Genomic DNA, 22,818 nt, shown 5'->3' on the forward strand with positions numbered 1-22,818 from the left:
AAGACTGCCTTCACAGGGACCTTAAAGCAGAACTGAGCTCTGTTTGCTGCCAGCTGAGGCCTTTTTGCTGGAAGCAGTCACTGGCTGGCCAGGACATCCTTTGGATGCATTCAGCTGCCCTGGGAAGGTGGAAAGCCTAGGAGGGTGGTAGAGAAGACAAGTGGCAGGATTTGAGGTTGCTCTGTTCCCATGTTGCCACAGGGGTCTGGACACATCCTACTCCACCAGGAGCCATGGGGTGACACAAGGCATCAGAGCAGGCATCAGAAATATCCTTCAAAAGAAGGAGAGAGAGGAAGGTCTGAAAGGCAGCAGGTCTTGTTTTCATCCTTACCTAGGGCAAAATTTTCTGAAGCATTTGCATGTAGCTTTCCCCATCAGGAAATTACCCATCCTTTGGGTAATTTTCTGAAAATCATGTGGAAATTAGCAAACAGACCACCAAACATGCTTTGAGAGGAAAAGCTCTGTAAGGTTAGTAGTGCTTAAGGTCTTTTGGGAGAGGAAGGCAGGACAGGCAAAACACGGCAAAACTTTTACAAGTCTGTAGAAATTAGCACACACTTCATACTTCAGGAGAATGAACCAAAGGCACAACAACAGAGGGATATAAACCTGGCCACAAATATATGAGAGTAGCAATCATATTATTAAGAAATGTAAAATTTGCTCTCCCTAAGAGGAAAAAAATGTTCTCTACCACAATGAAAAGAAGCCAAAGCATAAACCCTGAAGAGAGGTGCGAATATGCCCATACACATGCAGGATTATGCTACAGACATACAAATCTTTGGATTTATTTAGCTGTGACTGAACTAAATATTAACACATTAAATTAAAAAACAGACTGCTAAGAGGCAAAAAAAAGCTTTTATGAGTGAATCCCATTTTTTTTTTCTGCACAAAACATAACCATTCAAAGGAGTTGTTAATATATAGACAACCCACCCATGCTTTATCCTCCAACACAGACTATCTAATAATCCAACAAAATGTACTTTTGTGATTTATCAGGTCTCACACCAGTAGAAATAAGTAAACAGACCTCATTAAAATCTTAGAATTTACAAAATGTTAAACTCCAAAATGTGCAAATCACACATCTTCATGAAAGGAATATACACACCAACCCAAATTAATCCAAACCTCTGCTAAAGAAATCTTACAGTAATACTAGAAAACAACAAATATTTACCTCCCATGCTCCCAAAAGGCTCATCTTCTTTTTAGATACTGATTCTAAAATTCCTTCTCAAAATAATTACTGAGAGCTTGAGCTTGTTTCTGTGGAAAGGGATGGATGGCCCTCCACCAGCTCCAGCAGAGGCCCTAATTGCTTGCCTCTACTAATAAACTAATCTCAGGCACCTGGAACTTGCAGGCTCCATGCCGGGCAGACAGGGCTCAGGTTACCTTAGAAATGCTCCAAATATATTCACACAAATCACTAGCCCTGCAGATGTGCAAATACGGCTTTTGTCATATTGCTGGAGAGATGGACATGTGTTTGCAGGGCTGCAACACATAAAACCTGAAGATGAATTCATTGTGTTCCTTTAATCCCTTCCAGAGACCAGGTGGGCATTTGGGGAGCCAGATAAGTGTGTTGATTATCCACATTACTCATCGTGTTAATCCACTTGTCTGTGACTCAGAGTATCAGAAATGCTTACAGCACAAATATGTAGGTGGCTGGAAAAAATATATGTATTTTATGAGTGCCTGTTGTGTGTAAAATAAAACCTGATCAGGAAGTTGGACTAAAATTTTGACTAAAATTAAACAAGTCTAAACTTTGCTGATATCTATGTAATATTTGTAATATTACAGTTAAAGGATCTGGATGCCACGACAGGATGTAAGCCTCGGTATAAGCCTTGTGAGACAAACTACTTTTAAGAAATTTTAAAAGATTTTCACAGAAATTTTGAAAGATTTTCTGTGTCTTTAGAAATTAAAGCAAGTGTAATGCAATGTCCATGGAACCTTCCAAAAATTTCTTCTCCTTCCATGAACAGATTATGTTGAAAAATATGTGTCAAACACAGTATGTTCCTCGTTTCATTTGAGGAGGAGAGAATGACATAAATAGGACACACTTTAACCTGTAAATGGAGGAGAGAAAGAATAGGCTGTATTCTTGGTCTCCAACAAAGTGCTGAAATAGATGTCTAGTTTAGGTGATGTTCACACAGATTGATTCATATTAAAAAAAATTTTCAATTTTTTCATCTGCATAAAAAATATTGTTTCTATTGACTACACAGACACAAACACAAAATAATTTTAGAAACAAAGTCAGGAACATCTTACAAAGTTATCTGTGTTGTATTATATTCTAGACTTTTTTTTTCATCTTCTTCAAGACACTGTAAAAAAAATCCCAAACCCAGAAAACAAGTAACCCAGCAAAAATAAACCAAAACAATAACATCAACACAAACAAACCAAACCAACAAACAAACCCAAAAACCACAAACAAACCAAAAAAAGCCCACTTAAATTGACTTTTTTAGATCAGAGACCTGGAAGGACTGTGTTTTAGATATTAACCAAATGGCAAACTTGCAGCTTCACTGAAAAAAAATAGTGCAGATATTGCAAAACTGAAGTTCAGGTCTGTAAGCAAAAGAAGGGCAGCTCTAAATCCTCAGAGCTCAGAGTCATCCAGCACTGAGGAAATCCAAATGGAGACAGCATCCATCTGCCCTCAATGACAGCTGAATTTCCAAGACTTCTTTAAGTAATATGTTTCAGTAATAATGTTTGGTGAAGACTACCACAATCCACTGGTGCACCTTTACTAGCTTGAAGAACATTCCAATAGTAAACAAATCCTTTTGCCTTCTGTACTCTAATGATTTTCAGAAAAGTGAACTCAATTAATGAACTATCAGTGGTTAGTATGAACATTGAAAGATATATCAGAAAATCCCTTGCTCAAATAACTGCACAGACAGCATCTATTTAATTAATGCAATGAAGACAACATATAAGTTGAGGAGAGCAGAAGAAATAACAATGCAGTATTCCACTTATTTCCTGTCTGGCAGCAACATTCTGTGCCATGAATGGCTCCTGCAGGCAGGAGTTTGGCTCCTTCCAAACTCCTCAGCTGGGAGTTTAGAATAGTAGGCAGCAGACTGTGAATACGTGAGCATCAGACAGACAGTGCTGCTGCCATCACTTGATCCTAGGATGTAGGGGGTAATGAATAGCAAAATACCTCCTGTGCCTACTTTATTGTCCACTAAGCCAGTCTTGAGGAAAGTGAATGCTAAATTCTCACAAAGGAATGTATCTACTTCTGTTCTCCAAAGGGAGAATATTCCACACAATATTATGTCCGTGCATTCTTCACTCGTCTCCAATCACACACACTCTCAGAAAAGGTTGTAAAAGATATGTATGCCTATGAGAACAACAACAAAAAAATCTCCTCTGAAAATTTATCACAATCAAAATTTTAGGCAAAACTAAGCAAAAAGAGATTTCAGGAAAAAAATTCCTGAATGTTAAGTTTTATTATTTCAGGAAAAAAATTCCTGAATGTTAAGTTTTATTATGTTCAGAGAGGGATACACAGACCTCTTCAGATAGCTCAAGATATTTCCTGGAATATGTAACACTATCCTGTCATTGAACATTTAAAAAACGGTATGAAAAGTTGGGGACTGTATTTTTAAAGGAAGGGAAATGGTTCAATGACTCTAAACCAAGACAATTTTTGTAAAACCTCTTTTTACTTACTCTTTTTTTTTTTCTTCATTTAGTCACTTATGACAAGGTCCCAGCTGATTTACCTCTCCCATGACCTTATGTCATTTCACTGAAGTGGTGACCCTAGATATTAATGTGGGTTTTGGGGCTGCCTTTTAAAGCATTTATTCTCATTTCAGCTATTATTGATGAGCACTTGTTTGCATAAAGGCCTCTTTTATAACACGCAGGGTAGACATTCTCACATCCTATGAGCTGCCAATTTATTTTGCAGTGTGATGGGCTGGGGTACTCCCACCTGCCTTCCCACACAGCCTGAACTCAGCTTCACCTGTCTGAGCAGCCAGAAATATCTCCTTGACCAAGCCATGCCTCTGAGCTGCTGTCCCAAGCAACCACACACAGCAATGCTAATTGTTACTGGGTTTATTAAAAAAAACAGAAAAGAAAAAGCCACACACACACACATATATATATATATGTATTCCTGCATTTATGTACATTGAGCCCAGGTGAGGATAAACAGAGCCTGCAGTTATAAGTCATAAGTGTGAATTTCAACTGAATTCATATTAAGTGGTTTTAAAATATTTCTCTAGCGTCCACTTTTGGCTGAGGTTCTGGGACTACACACACAGAAAAAAGAAAAACAGAAAGGAAAGGGTTTGAGAGGCAATCCCAGTCTGTGGAGTGAGCCAGGTTCCTACTGGCTTCACGGGGTTTTAGCCTTTGTCATGTCAGCAAAAGTGACCATCTGTTGACAAAACAGAAGAGAAAATCTTCTTTCCTACTCTGTTATAATCTTTTCACACCTGCCTATTTCCATGAAGTGTTTGCCTCTGCCTACAGCCAGCAGCAGTTTTGACAAAAAAAAAAGATGGTTCCTAAGTGGGATCTCACATAACAATTCCTGAATTTCTAAACAATTTGTGAAAACCTATATGCAAATCATTGCTACTTTCCAGGGAGCTCTGGGAACTGAGTTAACTGCAGAAACTTGACTCTCAGTTGCTCAGTGCATTTGGTCTGAATAGTAAGAACATCACTTTTCACTTTCAGTGCTGCGGGAAAATTTAAATTCTATTTGTGTACAGTCATAAAATGCATGTTCTAACATCATATTATGTATTCAATATATTAGAAAAACTTTGTCTTTTATAAGCCTTTGCATGGGAAGCTGTTTTTCCTGCCAGGGAGAACTGACAGGTTGCCTGCCATCACCTGCTCTCCAGCAAAGTCAGTAGCCCACACTGTCAGTGTGAAAACATCTGTTGAATGGATTTATTGAGTGAGCCTTAGGTACAGATTGGGGGGTGGGGGTCCCCACTGTTTATTACAGCCCTGACCTAATGAACTTAATTTGTTGACATGTTTCCCTCAGTGTTTTACTTGATCCCATCTCACATTTCTTTCTACTGTGCTGTTTTCTTGGAAACAGGAGTTCCTGGCACATCAGCATGTCCACCAGTTGCAAATCTACCAGGCTCAGATGGCTACAGTTGGCATGGCAGGATCAGATAAACATCGACCACTTTCCAGGACCCCATCTTCCCCCACTGACTCCACATTACCTCACCCAGACATGGACCAGCCCAGCCAGCATGTCTACACAACTGGTAGGGTTCCCTAAAGACTGCTTTTAATAGGCAGGGCAAATGCATTTGTTCATGTGGGATCAGCAGACTTAAATACCTCAAATGCCTCCTGCAGCAATGCGCTCAGTTTTAGCCCTATTGCTCCTCTGTTTTATGATGCTATACTGGCACCAACTCAACCAGTGCAGCTGATAAATCACAGGGTTAGTATTCACACAGTCATAAATTATTATCATTGACTAGCTCTAGCAATACAGAAACAGGTGCATTTTTGGTACCTTTAAGTCATTTATAGTTTTTTCTTTAATTTCTCTATTCTCTGGTTCTTTTCTTTGTGTTCTCATTGCCTGTTTTGTAAAGAGACCACCAATAAGTTGAAGAAAGGCCACCAGTAAGGAGGAAAACTGTGACGTAATTCTCAATGTCTTCATCTGACAAATCAGTCTTTGCTTCAAGGTCTCTTTCTCTACAGAAAGAGCAAAGCTGTAGGCATGACTAAGTGCTGATGGTTACAACTTCTCTGTCATTCAGCAGTTGTGTGGAGTCCACAGATGCAGGTTTTATCCTTATGTCCTGGGCATTCCAGTCACTCAGGAAGCATGGGCTGTCCAAAGAAAAGTGATTAGAACCTCAAAAATCTTCAGTCAAAGGAAGCAAAATGACCACAGAAACCTAATTTCTTATTGTGGGTAATCTAACCTTGCATGAGGGTCCATCTTTTTAAAAGCCTATCAGTATCACATTAAAGCATGGTAAAAGCTAAGATTCACTTTGTGCACAAAGAAAAACAAAAGAGGGGGAAAGAAATACTTGCAGATACTGTTTATGAAGGTTTATGCCAGAAGTATATTTCCTTCAGCTGGCAGAACTTTCTATGCCCTGAAAGTTTGCATTTCTTCAGGCTATGACCATAAGTTTATTAAGAACGGAGTCCTTAGTGGGCACTGTATGTAACTGTGAGAGAGTGTGCTCCCATCCTTCCAATCAGAATGTGACCTTGGCACAAGCAAAAATGTATTATTACTGTTGGGTAACAAACATTTGGGTTGTACAGGAACAAACATACTAATTCACTTTCCATGAGTTTCTCCACAAAGAATAGCCACATATAGACAGGATTCCTAAACCAAACCACTGTATTTCTAGTCGTATTCACAGAGTCCCCAAAACATTGTAAACTCATTCTAAGATTTGCAGAGCACACCAAAAGTGAGCTCACTGTGTGTAGGCTTCATTGCCCCTTTCAAAAATCTGTGGTTTCAAAAAAAAAGAAAACCCCAAAACCTGCAGTCCCTTTCAAAAAGCTGCTGCTTCAGCCTGATTGCTAAGGTTTACTGACACCTCCTTTTATAATCCCCAGTGAGGGGAGTAGGTTCAAGGAGGTTACACAGATCTGTGGACTTGTGGCATTAGTGGAACTAATCAAGAAAGAAAGTGTGAAGTTGAGATGGAAAAATAAGAGAAGGAATGATACTGTGTACAACAACACTGAATGGAGATGGTGATGGGAACAGGGCATCCCTGGCATAAAAGGCTTGAGATGTGACACAAAGAAACCTGATAGGCTCGGCCATGGAAATGCAGACAGTCAGATTAGGCAGAGTCAAAATTTACCCTTATAGTAATTGCTATGTGAACACCAGTGGAAAGAGAGAGAGAAAAAGAGAGGAAGAGAGGGAGGGAGGGAGGGAGGGAGGAAGGAAGGAAGGAAGGAAGGGAGGGAGGGAGGGAGAGAGGAAGGAAGGAAGGAAGGAAGGAAGGAAGGAAGGAAGGAAGGAAGGAAGGAAGGAAGGAAGGAAGGAAGGAAGGAAGGAAGGAAGGAAGGAAGGAAGGAAGGAAGGAAGGAAGGCCAGCTTATTGCAACTCAGATTGTCAGTCCACTAAATTCCTTTTTTCAAAATATGAAACATCTTTTTCTTGAATCCCTCATTCTTGTTTTACGGAATCTTTTTTCTTCCCTTCACTGTCATCCAAGGTAATAATCTCTATCGATTATCGAAAAAAAATTAAATCCTCATATTTTCATCAGCCCTACAACCTTATACTTCTTTTTCTCCATCTCTGCTCTGTACCCTCAGTACTTTTATATCCTCTAGGAAATGGCAGTGTGGGGCTGTACCTGCTTGCAAGCTGTATCTATGCTAATAGCCAATACCCCTTGGCTGATGGACCAGAGCACATAGCTCTGCAGTTAAGCCTTTCCTTTCTGCTTAAAGAAATCTCTTTCCCTGACATGTGTCTAGGCTAACAAACCTGCACATGTAACCTTTATCACTCCAGCATTTGAGTACATCAAAAATAGAGCTATTTTTATGAGACTGATACCTTTGGAGTGACAATGAACAGATACTGCAACACTAACAGTTCGAATACGAGTTTCTGTGAGAAAAAAAAGCAACCCAACAAAACAATTTGTGTGTATTCTTAACATATGGGATGTTATGGTACAGAATGACTTTATCTGTGCATACTATTTCCTGGATCTGGAAGGTGCCCTAGCATTTATTCATCGACCACTTGAAAGAAAGAAACTCAGACCCAGTTTTTATTTATTCTTATATGGCTTTTAGAAAATCCTTTAGGATGAAAGTCCTGAGGAATGTGGTCTGATCACAGTGCTTACCTGTTCTAAGGAGAGTTGGGCTACAAACCTCTGGAGGTCCCTGCTCACCTGAGCTATCTTATGGTTCTATGATTTTCTCTCTTAAGAGAGCAGAAGACGGAACCAGCTATTGTCCACAGCAGTTGCAACACCACCATTTGTAAAAGCATGGAAGGAAGGAATGGTTGTATGCAAACAGAGAAAATTCTGGTCCACCATAAAGCAAAGGCAAATTCAGACTCTAGAAATTAATCTAATAACATGTCCCTGCCTTGAGTTGTTATTTACTGTTGGGGTTATTTTTCCTATTTAAAGGCAATATATTCTTGGAAGAAAAAAAAAATTAGGAGGAAAACAGTTGTAGCAGATTATTACAGGGGCATCAAACTGAGCCTATAATTTTTTGAGTCATGAGAAAAATGCTTTTAGCCACATATCTGAAGGGAATCAGAACAGAGATTGTTGTGAGAATTAAGCAGTATATACACAGTATATGCACAAGATAATGAGTTAAAGGTGGAAAAAAATAAAGTCCACTTAATTTTCATTTAGGCAGTTTACAGAATACTTGACATTATTTAGTTCAGATTTTTTGTTGGAATAATTTATTAGATATTCTTCCCTTGGGTTTTCTTCTTGGTACTGTTATTCTCCAGGGCAATTAATCTTCTTCAAAGCATGCTGTTAGCCAATGATTTTTAGGTCTCTTGTTCTCCCCTCTGTTTAAAATATTATTAAAATAAACTGACCCAAATAAAGCATTTTGGAAATGGATGTGTATTAGGGAGTCCCCAGCAGGAAAATCTTGGGTTTTTTACTGACTTAAAGCAAATTCAGTTTCTTTTGTCCTGGGTCCCCTATCATTATATGGTTCAGTGGTGGCACCATTCCCGTCTGTCTTCAGGGCCACATTCTGACCTCAGTAATATTGGTGTAAATCCAGAATAAATCCACCAGTCTCAGTGGAGCTGCTCAGATTTACACAAGGAATCTGAGAGCAGAATCTGGCTGTAGGCATTTGTTCTGGAGAGACAGAATAACCATCTTTTATTAATATTTCACAGCAGTCTGCAATTGAAAACAGTTGTCTCCCTCTCTTCTTCTTTCTTTTTTTTTTTTTTTTTTTTTTATGTGGGGGTGGGGAGACTATTGGCTGAATCCTGTTAGGGAAATCCTACAGGCTATTTTTAGCAGTAAGCTCTTCTGCTGCATTCTGTTATTGTACCAAGCACATGTGCTGTATGACCAGCAGCCACACATCTGAATCACTTGCACATCCTAAATCAATTTAAATGCTTGCAATAAATGAAAACATATATTTCAGTCTTTTCTTAAGTCAATTAATCCTCCTAGAAACAAATTTTACACTCAGTGGTGTGAATATCTTGGTATTTAAAAGTTTGGAGCAGATGCTTCTGCCATGCAATACTGACCTGACCTTATTAAACTGATATTGGATTCAGAAAAAATAACTCACATACAATAAAATTAGACTTCTAGTTATATTCTATTTCTGGAAAAGTGCTAAGAAAAGAAGTTTATGCCAACCAGAGGAGGCATCCTGAAGACACAGTTTCAGTGTTTCACTTCGAAATTGGTTGCAACCCTGATATAAGAAATAAAAAAGTGTCATTATTACACCCAACTCTGTATAACAAAAACATAGCAATATGTTTTTATTTATTAATATAATTTACATTACTTGCTATTTGGACTATTCAAGTAAGAAGAATAAAAATTAACTGAAAGAATGGCAGGCAGAAGTAACTTTCAACTTTCAGGTAATTTTTTTTTAATGTTTAACAATCATTTCTATTCAAGTCCATTTGATATAACAGCCTGTCCTACCTGAAAGCTTCTGAAAGTCCTGATGCCTGTACTGTTAGCACATAAACAGCTTCCCCGTACGTCAGGGGGATGGGAGGAAACATTTTCTTATCTGTTGGTGTAATGGCCACTGCCAAACTGGACAAGCTGAGTAGCCAACAGCCTGCAGGAATTAAAATTGTGAGTGCCAAGAAAAAAAAAGTGAGGTATGTGAGCATGCACTTTTTTGTGTGCATACTTCCAAGTAACTTACAAGACCTGATGATAGAGCAGTGAGGAACTGCAGAGAAAGGAAATTATTAACTGCTTAGACAATGCCAGCAGATATTTTAAGCTGCATTAGCTTATTAGCTCCAGGTTTTCACTGGTTTTTTCTTTCTTTAAAAGAAAACAGAATGAGAAAGTAAATTAAAAAATGTATTGCTAATGAAAGATTATGTTTGCTAGATAATAATTTTGCATAAACTTAGTCATACTGCAGTATTATATTTGCCTTCTTCTTACTCTTAACACAAGTGTATTCTCATTTTGGCTTAAATACCAAGATCCCAAAGGATCAGTTCTGAAGTGCATGAGCTAAGAAATATGGCAGCATAAATATTTCTAGAGCAGCATAACTTCTGGCTGGCTTCTAACTGAATTATCTCAGAAACTTAATTTTGAATCACCCACGATGTACACAGGCTCTCGTTCAGAAAAGCTTTTAAAGACTTTATTGATGTTCAATACCCATTAGAGAACTTTCTTAAATAAAGGTGGTGTTGAGAATTTTGTTGAATCTGGACTTTAATTTTGTATTCAGTAGCAGGCGAATACAATTTTCCCAGAACTGTGTTGGCATCCCCAGTAATGGTGGCACATAAGATGTTTTGAATGCCAAGTATTGCAGTTTGGAGAAATAGTTAGAGTCTCTTTCAACTGTAAGGCAAAGAAAAAGCCAAGTATTTCCCAAATGAAAATGGTCCACATAGGGGTAAGGAAAATAATTTTTGTTCCAGACATGTCTAGGAGAAATACAAAGAACAAGTAAATACAGAAAATCATTTTTCAGTGTTTCAGACTTGGTTTGAAAGCCTTGAAAATTGAATTTAGCTTGAGCCTACTCACTAAAATTTCTCTTTTGCTCCCAATACACAGCTATAGAGCAATGTGATATTGATAGTTTCTTTTTTTTGTATAGAGCTGTTCTGTTCTTGAATAAATGACCATAGAAAATTCAAAAGGTACCTTGCACTTGCAGTCAAACAACAGGATTTGATCCTAATTGAGTAGTGGGTGGAACTTTTCTTTTTCAATGAAAAAGGACTCTGGCTGCCACTATTTCGACTCTCTGAAACATTAATTTGATATGCTCTGAGATCTGGAATTAATATAGTATTAGTTAAGCAGTAAAACTGCAGAGTGCCATTGCCATTTTGTAATTTATTTTTAAAGGTTTCTCTAAATTATACTCTTTACACTTCTATGCATAACATTTTCTTGTTGTATAAAGGTTAACAGCTTTAACTAACTTTACTCACTAGAGAAGGAGAAAACAAGTGATTCAGTAGGGAAACTTTTTTTCTACCCATAAAATCCTTCAAAAGACATCACCCAATTACCCTTCTTCTTTATAGTTAATTGCATTTATTAATATTATTTCTTGAGAAATAATCTTTGCTTTATTGGTGTCACAAGATTCTCCTCATAAATCAAAATTCAGAGTCCCACAAAGGAAAAAGAAATTTAGATCCAGAGAAGGGCAAAAAAGCTGGTGAAGGGTCTAGAAAGTGACTCCTGTAAGTAGCACCTTAGTGAGCTGGATTTGTTTAACCTGGAGAAAAGGAGGCTCAGGGGAGACCTTACTGCTCTCTGCAACTCTCTGAAAGGAGACACTGGCCAGGTGGGGATTGGTCTCTTCTCCCAGACAAACAGCAATAGGACATGAGCACATGGCCTCAGGCTGTGTCAGGGGTGGTTCAGGTTCAGGGTGGACATCAGGAAGAATTTCTTCCCTGGAAGGGTTGTCAGGCGTGGGAATGGGCTTCCCAAGGAGGTGGTGGAGTCATCATCCCGGGAGATCTTCAAAAAACAACTCTTCATGGCAGTGGTCTGGTCTAGTTGACAAGGTGGAGAAAGGCCAAAGATTGGACCCAATAATCTTTGAGGTCTTTTCCAACCTAAATGATTCAGTGGGATTTTCACCTTGTTGTAATTGTCAAACAAAATCCAGTTTTGCTAAAGCATGCATGACAGGGAACAGTATAACTTGCATTTGTTTCATTTGTTTCTGATTTTGTGCTGTCTTTGTGCTGAAGGTGTTGTGTATGACAGTCTGATGCTGAAGCACCAGTGCATGTGTGGGAACTATGCCAATCACCCCGAACACGCTGGAAGAATCCAAAGCATCTGGTCAAGGCTGCAAGAAACTGGGTTGCTAAACAAGTGTGAGGTAATTAAAAATTAAGACCAGATACCTGACTTGCTAAATTAAATAGCAAATTTATTAACTCCTAAACCTGTCTTACTTCTGTAATAAGAGAGTAATTTGTTTTAGGAATTATTTTGTCATAACTGATAATGTAAAAATAATGCATTACAAGAAAACACACTTCACAATCAGGAAATAAAGAATTTACACAGTGTTATGCATCCACAGGCATCAGAATATAAAACACAGACATGATTATTCCTCACCTTCATAAAGGAATGTAGACAAGCAGTAGTCAATAAGTAAGTGCAGTCTTCCCAACAGCATGGTTCTTAACTTTTTCAAGCAATTAAGGATTTTACTTCTGTAGCATAGAACATTTTTTAAAATTTAGTTTGTATCACTCTGTAAGCGTATTGCATCTTGTCTTTTTTCAGGCTTTGAAGTTTGTTTTCATAGTATGATTCTTTACCTGATATACAACAGGTCCCATGTGAAGCCCCAAGACATTCAAGAACAATCTTATAGGCAATAGCAAATTTGTAATTTTTTTTCCTACTGCAAATTGCCTCAAAAAATTGCATATTAAACCATGCTTCAATAAAATATGGTCTGTGAGGATCATATATGATTTGGGTTAGTTAAAAGTAGCTTTTTCTTACAGTCCTTGCTTCCTGTGAGTTGTGAAGCACTGTCAATTTCAGAAGCCTGTGGCAATTGCAGGTGTTTACTGCACTGCAGCACAAGTTAACAAAGTTCAGCAAAAATTTGCTACTGTTCTGCAGGATCCCAAAATTGCCATGGCTCTCATGTTCTGTTTAATTGCTTTTCTTTATATCCTTAGGTTTTTACAAACCCAAAAGAACTGGTTCAATGGAACCCTTTGAATAGCTATTAGTGACTGTCCCCAAAGATTTTCTGTAGGTAGCTCAGTGTCCTGGTCAGTGAGATATTGCAAGCACTGTAAATGGATTTGTTGTATACACTCATCTAACTAGATGGCAGCACTCTAACAGGCTAATTCTTTTTTTTAGCTTAGATAACTTTTTTGATGTTCAAGAAGACTTTCAGCAAGGCCCTTAAGGCCACCTATCACATCAGTGGTTTCAGTGGGGAATCACATACTTCAAGATTAAGTTAAACATGCAGCTGAATGCTTTACTAAAATAAAGTCTGGTTACCTTCTTGACACAGGACTGCATAGAGAAAAAACAAAACAGGGAAAATAAGTAAAATGCAGTGTATGTACTGCATGAACTACTATGTACTGCTTTCTTCACTTACAAACAGTTGTTGCTGAACAGTAAATTGTGTGGCTCTGTAAAAGGTGTAAAATGAAAAAGTGGTATGAATTAGTTTGAGATGCATGCAGTGTAAGAGTTTCCTGGAAGATTTAAAGTTTTCTCTTGCAATTCTAAAATTTCAAAACCTGAAGCACAGCTTATTAGGTCTTGCATAATCAAGTGAGGGGTGACAGAGGAAGAAAGTCCCTTCATGTTGAACTGCATTCAGCTAATATTGACCCCAACTGTGTACTTTGAAATGAGGCTGAAATTTGAAATGAGCTGTCAAAATATAAACACAGATGATAAAATTAAGGAGTCTCAGTGTGAAGCTGGTGCATAGATCTGGTGTTTATGTAGATCCTCTTATGTAGCTAGAGACAGAATTATATTTGGTGATGCAATCCTTTGTTTCACTAAATTATCTAGCATGTGCTGACATCAAACCAGCGCTTAAAACTGCTCACTTTCCAAAATAAGAAAGGCTACAGTAATACACTTAATTGGTGTTCTGTTTTTTCAGAAAATCATTCAGCTGAATAGACACCTTGTGTCACTAAAGGAGTGGTTATTGCATTATCCAAGATATAAAAAGCCACAGTCAAGCTGCTTTCTGGAATATACCACACCAAGAGTGCATAGTGAAAGGATCATGGGCAACTGCACTGTCACTTCTGTTGAATTCTGAATGCCCCCTCATGGACACTACCATTTCCTGATATAATTTCTCAGCATAATTTCCCACAGTTTTTCAGGAGTGGGAGATCACTGGTCAGGTTTTGCCCCATGCGTTACCTCAGACACCAAATCTAAAGGGCAGGTTAGCAACTGCAACTTGCAGCAGCCACTTAGGAAATCCTCTGCAGTTAATGGTGAGCTTTATTCTCTCTAACTAAAACAGTAGTCTCACAGGAGGGCTGCAGGCCCACTCTTTGTTTGATAAGGAGTTTTAGGACCAAAACTAGCTCAGTTAGAGGTAGCTCAGTTTTTTTTTTTACCTTGCACTGTATGTATCCTTGGGCACAGGCTTGTTTAGGGGGCCCTCCCTATTTTCAAGATCTAACAAGAAACCCTTATGAAAATTAACAACTTGTATCTCTATGACCCTTGTTATCTATAGCAGGGAGCTTTATGTGGTTCCTAAATCCTTTAGTGTGGATTAAGTCCTCTCACACAGCTCAGGTCTTTGGCAATGGAGAGATGACTGGCTGAGTGTTCAGAACTAACTTGGCACAGGATGATGAAAGTCATGCAGACTAAGGCTAACACCATGCTTGCTGCAGTTCATAGATTAATTTAGGTTGACTAATCTAAGCTTAATATATTGCCTTTGTATATACCTGCACATATTACTCATGCTGACCCCAAATTATTTTTAAAATACAACTTGGCAAAATCATAACACGGTTTGAATGGGGTACACAAGCTGTGTATCTGCTACAAAATAAAATGTGTCTGAGACTTCTCTACCCCTGCAGCCAACTGGCATGGAAAGCCGATGTTCATACTACCAGGAATGCTTCCTGGCCCATGCCAGTGACCAAACCATGTCTGGGAGTTGTTTGGGAGAGTGCTAGCTGCTGCTCAGCCAAAACAGTATGAAGGACCACTTTAGCAATTTAATAGTACAGATGATTGTGTTACTCTGCCTGGGAATGTTTCCTGGCACTGCTTAGTTTACTGCTGCAGGCACAGCCAGGAGGACTTGCTTTTCCAGACTGTATTTTGTCTTTCTAGCCACAAATACTTGTGCTCTAGAATTATTCAAACAACAGTTTGGAGGACTTTAGCTAAACCAAAAAATTAGTTTTAGCTTTCAGATTATTTTTTAAATCATATCCTACTTCCAAACAGATAGATTAATTCCTCCATTGGATTCCTCAAGACAAGTGAAAAAATACATTAGACCATTGCCAGTCACAAAGAGCCACATTTGGGGGACCAGCCCCTGACTGAGCTCAGGGCAGGAGAGTCGAGTAACTCACACACATCCACATCCTCACACACATCCATAGTGAACTTTTTTATAGTCCTGGTATGTATGTATTGGAAAAACAAAATTGATACACAATATTTTTGCATTAGTTTCTAAATTTCAATGTTTGCTGAAATGCCTGTTTGGTGTTTGTTAAAGGCTGAGTTATCAAATGCAGATAGGGGCAGCTAAAAGATGCAAAGATGGGTATAAAAACCTCCATTATGTTTTTATTTTTACAATTTTCCCTTGGTAAACAGCAATGCCTAGCTGCCCTACCTTTGGGACAATAAAAGGACTGAATTATGTTTTGATAGGGGTGTCTACTTTCCACTTGTTTTAGGGAGAGGAAGTACTCAAATAACTCCTTTGGAGCTGTAATTTATACACACATGACTGACATTAGGCTACAGTGATCAGCACACTTTCAGAAGACAAAAGCAAATGCAGCCATGGTCCTGCTTTGTGACCCCACCTTTACTTCCTGTAGGGACTGCAATTTTCAGTCTAGAATTTGTTCTAAATTTTGGTTGTTTTTTTGTGGATTAGAGAGGCATCTTACACCTCCTGCTGTCCACATCTCATCAACTGAAGGGGAGAGAAGGAAAGAATTTCAAGTTGACTCTGCCAGATCACATAAACTGAAACATTTGAAAAATTCCACTCTTAGAACCTCAATTTGCCACTAAAGCTAAAATAATGCAGGAAAAGTTAGTCTTTTTTAAAGAGCAACAATATTTAGAGTGTTTAACATGTTCTAAATTACTCTAAATCTCAAGAGTGTTAGGCACTAGATGACCAAAACATGTGAAGAGAATAAATGCATCTCTATGTGGGTGCATGTGTGTCAGAGGAATGCTTGAAATTCCCACATGGTGGTTGTGGGAAGTGATGTGAGTATTCTGACGGGCACAGAACATGTTATCTGTGAGTAGTTTTGAAAGCAAGAGGAAAATTAACAACTATGAGAAATCTCAGGAACGCAGGAAAAGATCTCAAGACCTTGTTTGCAAACTTTATAGCCTAAGGGAATTTCATACAAAAAGCTGCAGTACAGGCAATGGACACTTTACACTAAGAGACCTGAGTGAAAAATATCCTTATTCTTTGCAACAATTCATGTTAGTTTAGAGAGAGAAACAGTCAGCATCACCTTTGTCCTTTTGAATCTCTGTCTGTGCATGAATTTACTCTGCTGATAGTCCAACTAAAATCTTCAGGTTAATAGAGGCTGTCTGTGTGAAAATTTAATGGTCTCTTTTAAAAAGAAGACCAGACTTTGACCTTAATTTCTGTGAACATTTTCCTGTTGTGGGGACAACGGATTTCTAGTTCTAGACTGATTTTTCAAAGCACTCACGTGTAAGTACTTCACTCTCCTGAGATATATAAATGTTTCTGTTGATGAGGGAACCACATATGTCAGAGGACAAAGCCAACACACAAATTGCCATACACATTAGAAAAGGATAACCTGCCTTCTGCTAAGGATGCAGTAGATGGGAGGCTGTAGTGTTCAAATTCTCTGTAATGAAACAAATACTGTTCATTTGTTTTCCCATGCTATTTCTACTTTTTTGTTGGCTTTATGCCAATTTCCTGCTACATTTTATATTTTTGATACTACCATGGTCCATGAAAATTAAGAACGACACTTCCAATTACAAAAAAGACGTGGCTAAAAGTGTAGGTGTAAAGTTATACAAATGCAGATGTTCTGTTTTCTGATAACTCATACTAGTGAGAGCCTAAAGTGATCACTTTGCATAACTGAAGTTACATGAGAGACTCTGGCAACGGACTTAGCACAAAAGCTTGTGTAGATTTGCTAAATACTGACATCATTTTGTGAGAACTATTGTCCAAGTTTAGAGCAAATTTGGGGAAGAATCCCCCCAAAGGAGCTCCGGTGGGAAAAGCAGATCCAATCGGCCCCTCCCCCCAACTGGTCCGGGAGGAAAGAAAAATACCTCCTTGGAGAAAGGTGGAAAAAAACCCCTGTTTATTAAACAATAAGACCAAAACAGTATCAAAACAATGAGACCCCTTGCCACTCTAAAAGAGATGACAAACTGAGAAAAACCCCGGGTTCAAGCAGCAGCTCACTCAGTCTCTGATCAGTCTCTCAGTGCTGGAATTGTCGCAGGCCAGGGCTGGCCCGGTGGCCACAGCTGCAGCTGCCGGTGCTCTCCTGGGTGTTCAGTCCAGAGCAGTTCCAAGAGGTCCAAAGAAAAGGGAAAAAAACAGTCCAGGGAACTTCTTTGCCTCAGCTAGCTAACACTAACTAAAAAGCAAAAAAAAGAGCTCTCTGTCCCGCTGTCCGTCCGCAGACAACACAGTCAGGAGCAGGAATGTGGAGGAGTGCAGTGTCTGAAAAACAAAACTGCGCGCTTCTTCTCTCTCCCTCTTCACTCTCTGTAACACTCTTAAAGGTACAAAACTTATTATTATTCAACATAAACAGAATGAGACGATTGGGGATAAAAGCATCATATAGTCAACCCAGGACATTCCACCCCTTATCCCCATATCGTCTGCTTACTACTAAAACTAATATAAATTCTAACTCTACAAGTACATACATGATACATCCATTATACAACTATACACAGACAATGGTAATAACATTCAGGAAACAGTGATATTTATACAGGTTTTATGCAACAATCAGGTCTCCCTGAGGTACACATCGTGTTCTTCCATCTTTTTGCATTATCCACCACGTGCAACCTGGTCCCTGAGCAAAGACAACCCCACGAATGGGTTTGTCTGTACTCGAGGCAGAATTGATCCACACAGTCTTCCCTAACAAACCTCTGACATGTACCACTGGGACTTTGTCTCCATCTACTCTCTGCAAAGGCTCAGATTGGGCAGGGCCGACTCGGTTAGTAGAGCCTCGGGTGTTAACTAACCAGGTGGCCTTTGCCAGATGCTGATCCCAGTTCTTGAAAGATCCCCCACCTAATGCTTTCAATGTGGTTTTTAACAGTCCATTGTACCTCTCCACTTTGCCTGCAGCTGGTGCATGGTAGGGGATATGGTACACCCACTCAATGCCATGTTCCCTAGCCCAGGTGTTGACAAGGCTGTTCTTGAAATGAGTCCCATTGTCTGACTCAATCCTCTCAGGGGTGCCATGTCTCCACAGAACTTGCTTTTCCAGACCCAGGATGGTGTTCCGGGCTGTAGCATGAGGCACAGGGTAGGTTTCCAGCCATCCAGTGGTGGCCTCCACCATGGTCAGCACGTAGCGCTTGCCCTGGCGTGTCTGGGGCAGTGTGATGTAGTCAATCTGCCAGGCCTCCCCATACTTGTACTTGGACCACCGCCCACCGTACCAGAGGGGCTTCAGTCGCTTGGCCTGCTTGATGGCGGCACACGTCTCACAGTCATGGATAACCTGAGAGATACTGTCCATGGTTAGATCCACCCCTCGGTCTCGTGCCCACTTATAGGTGGCATCTCTGCCCTGGTGGCCTGAGGCATCATGGGTTCAAGCAGCATAGCTACTAACTGCTTTAACAACCACAGACACACAATTAATAGGGCTTTTTTCCACATTTTCCAGCCGCGCGTTGGGCGCCAATTCATGTATTTGTCCAAGTTTAGAGCAAATTTGGGGAAGAATCCCCCCAAAGGAGCTCCGGTGGGAAAAGCAGATCCAATCGGCCCCTCCCCCCAACTGGTCCGGGAGGAAAGAAAAATACCTCCTTGGAGAAAGGTGGAAAAAAACCCCTGTTTATTAAACAATAAGACCAAAACAGTATCAAAACAATGAGACCCCTTGCCACTCTAAAAGAGATGACAAACTGAGAAAAACCCCGGGTTCAAGCAGCAGCTCACTCAGTCTCTGATCAGTCTCTCAGTGCTGGAATTGTCGCAGGCCAGGGCTGGCCCGGTGGCCACAGCTGCAGCTGCCGGTGCTCTCCTGGGTGTTCAGTCCAGAGCAGTTCCAAGAGGTCCAAAGAAAAGGGAAAAAAACAGTCCAGGGAACTTCTTTGCCTCAGCTAGCTAACACTAACTAAAAAGCAAAAAAAAGAGCTCTCTGTCCCGCTGTCCGTCCGCAGACAACACAGTCAGGAGCAGGAATGTGGAGGAGTGCAGTGTCTGAAAAACAAAACTGCGCGCTTCTTCTCTCTCCCTCTTCACTCTCTGTAACACTCTTAAAGGTACAAAACTTATTATTATTCAACATAAACAGAATGAGACGATTGGGGATAAAAGCATCATATAGTCAACCCAGGACAACTATTCTTAGAAATTATTACAGGGGATTTTTAATGCACTTTTTTTCCTCTGTGCGGAGCCTTAGATAGTTGAGGTTAACATGCAGAGATACTGCAAAGAAGGGGATGAAAGGAACACAAAATGAGGAGATGGGATTGCAGAAGCAGCACAGACACGTGCACTGTTTACCCTTTCCTCCTGCCACCTACAGTGTAAATGTCCTTGCTGATGCTAGAGCTGGAGCAGCCATGGAGAAAGAGCACTCTGGGCTCTGCCAGCCCAGCTGGTGGCTGCCCTCCCAGGACCTCACTGTGGGCATCTGCCTGGAATGGGGTGTCCTTCTCAGAGCTGCTTGACTTCTGCACCAAACTGGCTTCTGCATAACCTGTTTGCACCCTAGAGAATTTGACTGGTGGTACTGGGTAGAAGGTATGTTGTTGGCAAAACATTTTCGGAGACCACTTCCAGACCAGATATTGCAGAGCATCCATTGTAAAAATAATTGGCTGTGTGGTTTGTTATAGTTAAAGGGATATGGCATTCCATTTAACAACACTTAAAAAACCCCCAGACAATTAACTGTCTTAAACATGTCTGAGAGTTTTTGTATACCTTGTAGAAAATATGTGACCAGAGAGTAAGTATTTTGCTCAAGGTTCTTTGGCATGACCTTCATAAAATTTCTCTTTACTTTTCTTATACATTTTTTTAATCTGTCCTAAAAGCCAGACTCCCTTCCCAGATTTGCTGTGGAGAATTGGGTATATACTTTTTAAGGCAGCTTGTTAGAAACATGGACCTTAATGAGAATGGATGAAGGAATAAATGTTACCAGTCACCTCACTTGTGAAGAAAAATATTTTATCTGACCCAGAAGAACCATTACAGAGTTTACTGACTCCATGAAGTAACATAATGTGCTGAATTTGATTGTGCAACTGTGTGTTAAAAGGATGTGAGTGCACTGCTACAAATTCTCATGTGAGAGTGGGAGAGGCTTAAAGAAATTAGAGATGAAAAAGGGTTTATTAAGTCATTTAGTTCTTGGATCATTCCCTAAAATGTTCATTCCACTGCTGTGTCTAGTCAAGTTTTAAACACTGAGAGAAATAGGGCTTCCACCATTTCCCTGAGGGGGAGCTTGTTCCACAGTCATCTAGCTCTAACTCAAAGGATATTTTTCCTGATTACTCAGAAAAAATTCCCACTGCTTAACTCAATATAAATTGTGTATGCATCTTCTGATCTCCCATCCCCCAGGCATCTCCTCTTTTCTGCACATTCTCTTTAATATTCATAATATTGCCTTCCTCTCCTAGTGCAGAGGTTGGTGGTTTCCAATGTGTATGACAAGGTGTTGGATACAATAAGAATTTAACCTCCAAGAAAACTAGAACTAAATGCATTTCTGCAACAGGTAAATCAGTCTAGTTGAAAATAGGGTAGTCCATTTAGATAAGTGCTCTACCTGTGTATCTGTAGACCTTGAGAGTCAGACAGACCCAGTCTGAGCTCTGAGAGAGATGGCCTTCAGTGTTCACAAGGACCAGGTCTGCAAACAGGGTCCAAGACCTCAAAATCAAGATGTATTCTCTTTACTTTATCCAATATCAACAGGAAAGATGATCTTGGGTCCAGAACTTTGTTGACAGTGCTGTTTATTATGCCCAATCCTGAACAAAATCAGATTCATGTTGCTGTATCTTCAAAGGCTGTGCAGCACTAGCACAAGGAGATAAATAAATATTTTTATGATATGCTGTAACTCCAAATACACACAAGGAATACATACGCCAAATAAGAAAGTATTAGTTTTATCTTTTCTTTCCTATTTTTCTTCCTTCCTAAACTGATTTGTAGAAAGATGTCTCAGATTTTTACATCCTGTTTTGGGGCAAGTATAGGCTGGAGACCCAGTCAAAAAGACAAACTTCACTTACAAAAATGTAAGAAAGCAAGTGAGTCATCATGTGTAGCAGCAAAAATATTAATCACATGTGATCACAAATGTGTGTATATTGATATTGATCACACATTAAAAATTTAGAAACATACACAAATATGTTACTAAAACATTTAAAGTTTAATTTTCTTTTTCTCCCAGTCTCTCCTCACTGTGATCATGTTCCTCCTAGCAGCATAAATCACAAGTACTAGTAATGGTGCAAAACACATTAATCCTCATTCCAAACACATCTGCAGCTTACAGGTGTGAATAATATTTTGCTCTCTAAATCAGGGTTTTTTTCTAGCCAGATTTCTTACTTAAAAAATATTTTATCTTTTGATTTGTATCTCATAAAATATTATGTAGAAAAGAGTCAGAATATTTTATTTTTCTTTTATGTGAAACCCTGTACTAAGATAACTCTCCTAAGGCTAAAGTGAAGCATTTTGTGATAAAGCACACATGCATTTGTTTTTCATATAGTATTACTTTAATAAACAAATCAGTGTCACATTCCTGCATGATGCAATTTCAACCCATTATTAATCATACTAAATGTTATTTTGGACCTTTACTTTTTTTTTTTTTTCTCCCTAAATATTGTCAGTGGAATATTGTAGGCCTCTGCTGTTTTCTTTCAGCGAATTCGAGGTCGAAAAGCCAGTCTGGAGGAAATACAGCTGGTTCACTCTGAACATCATTCACTGCTGTATGGCACCAGCCCACTGAACAGACAGAAGCTGGACCCCAGGAAACTCCTAGGTCTGTACAGGCCTCTCTATTCTACTGAGAACAGCACATTCCAGCACTGTCATTAGTCATAGCTGGTGTCAGTTTAAAACCCTTGGCAAGCAGTGTGACAAAAATTCACTTTTTCCAAACGCATTGCTATGTGCAAGGAGAATGTTACAATGGAAGCCAAATATAGATTAGCAAAATACACCAGCTGGAAGGCAGTGATACGAGTTTCTCCTCATTTGCTTCAAAAATCATCAGTGCTAACCTTTTACTGTAACTTGTTCTCCATTGGAGGTCAGTGGAAAATTTGAACACAGCTGGTTTTCTACCTCCTTGTATTCTTTGATTTGAAATTAGGAATTTAAGATACACTTGCTTGTCAGAATTGTTTGTTTGCTGTTCTCATTTGCTTTATTTCAACTATTTCAGCCACCCTGTCTGCAGATACTATGCCTAAGCTTTGCTAATAAATGAACTTTATTTTAATGCC

At 39.4% G+C, this 22,818-nt stretch overlaps 1 protein-coding gene across 12 annotated transcripts in view; it reads left to right on the top strand.

Annotated features, from left to right (window-relative positions):
• The window catches only part of HDAC9 (histone deacetylase 9), a 457,669-nt gene that overhangs the window by 303,384 nt on the left and 131,467 nt on the right, over positions 1 to 22,818 (top strand). For all 12 annotated transcript variants that reach the window (XM_074536959.1, XM_074536953.1, XM_074537003.1 and 9 more), the window contains 3 exons: positions 5,159 to 5,336; positions 12,042 to 12,175; positions 22,232 to 22,352. In XM_074536959.1, the coding sequence (XP_074393060.1) occupies positions 5,159 to 5,336; positions 12,042 to 12,175; positions 22,232 to 22,352 (433 nt within the window). The remainder of the gene's footprint in view (positions 1 to 5,158; positions 5,337 to 12,041; positions 12,176 to 22,231; positions 22,353 to 22,818) is intronic.

Source organism: Zonotrichia albicollis, chromosome 1, assembly GCF_047830755.1.
Source record: "Zonotrichia albicollis isolate bZonAlb1 chromosome 1, bZonAlb1.hap1, whole genome shotgun sequence".
In the NCBI taxonomy this organism is placed as follows: domain Eukaryota; kingdom Metazoa; phylum Chordata; class Aves; order Passeriformes; family Passerellidae; genus Zonotrichia; species Zonotrichia albicollis.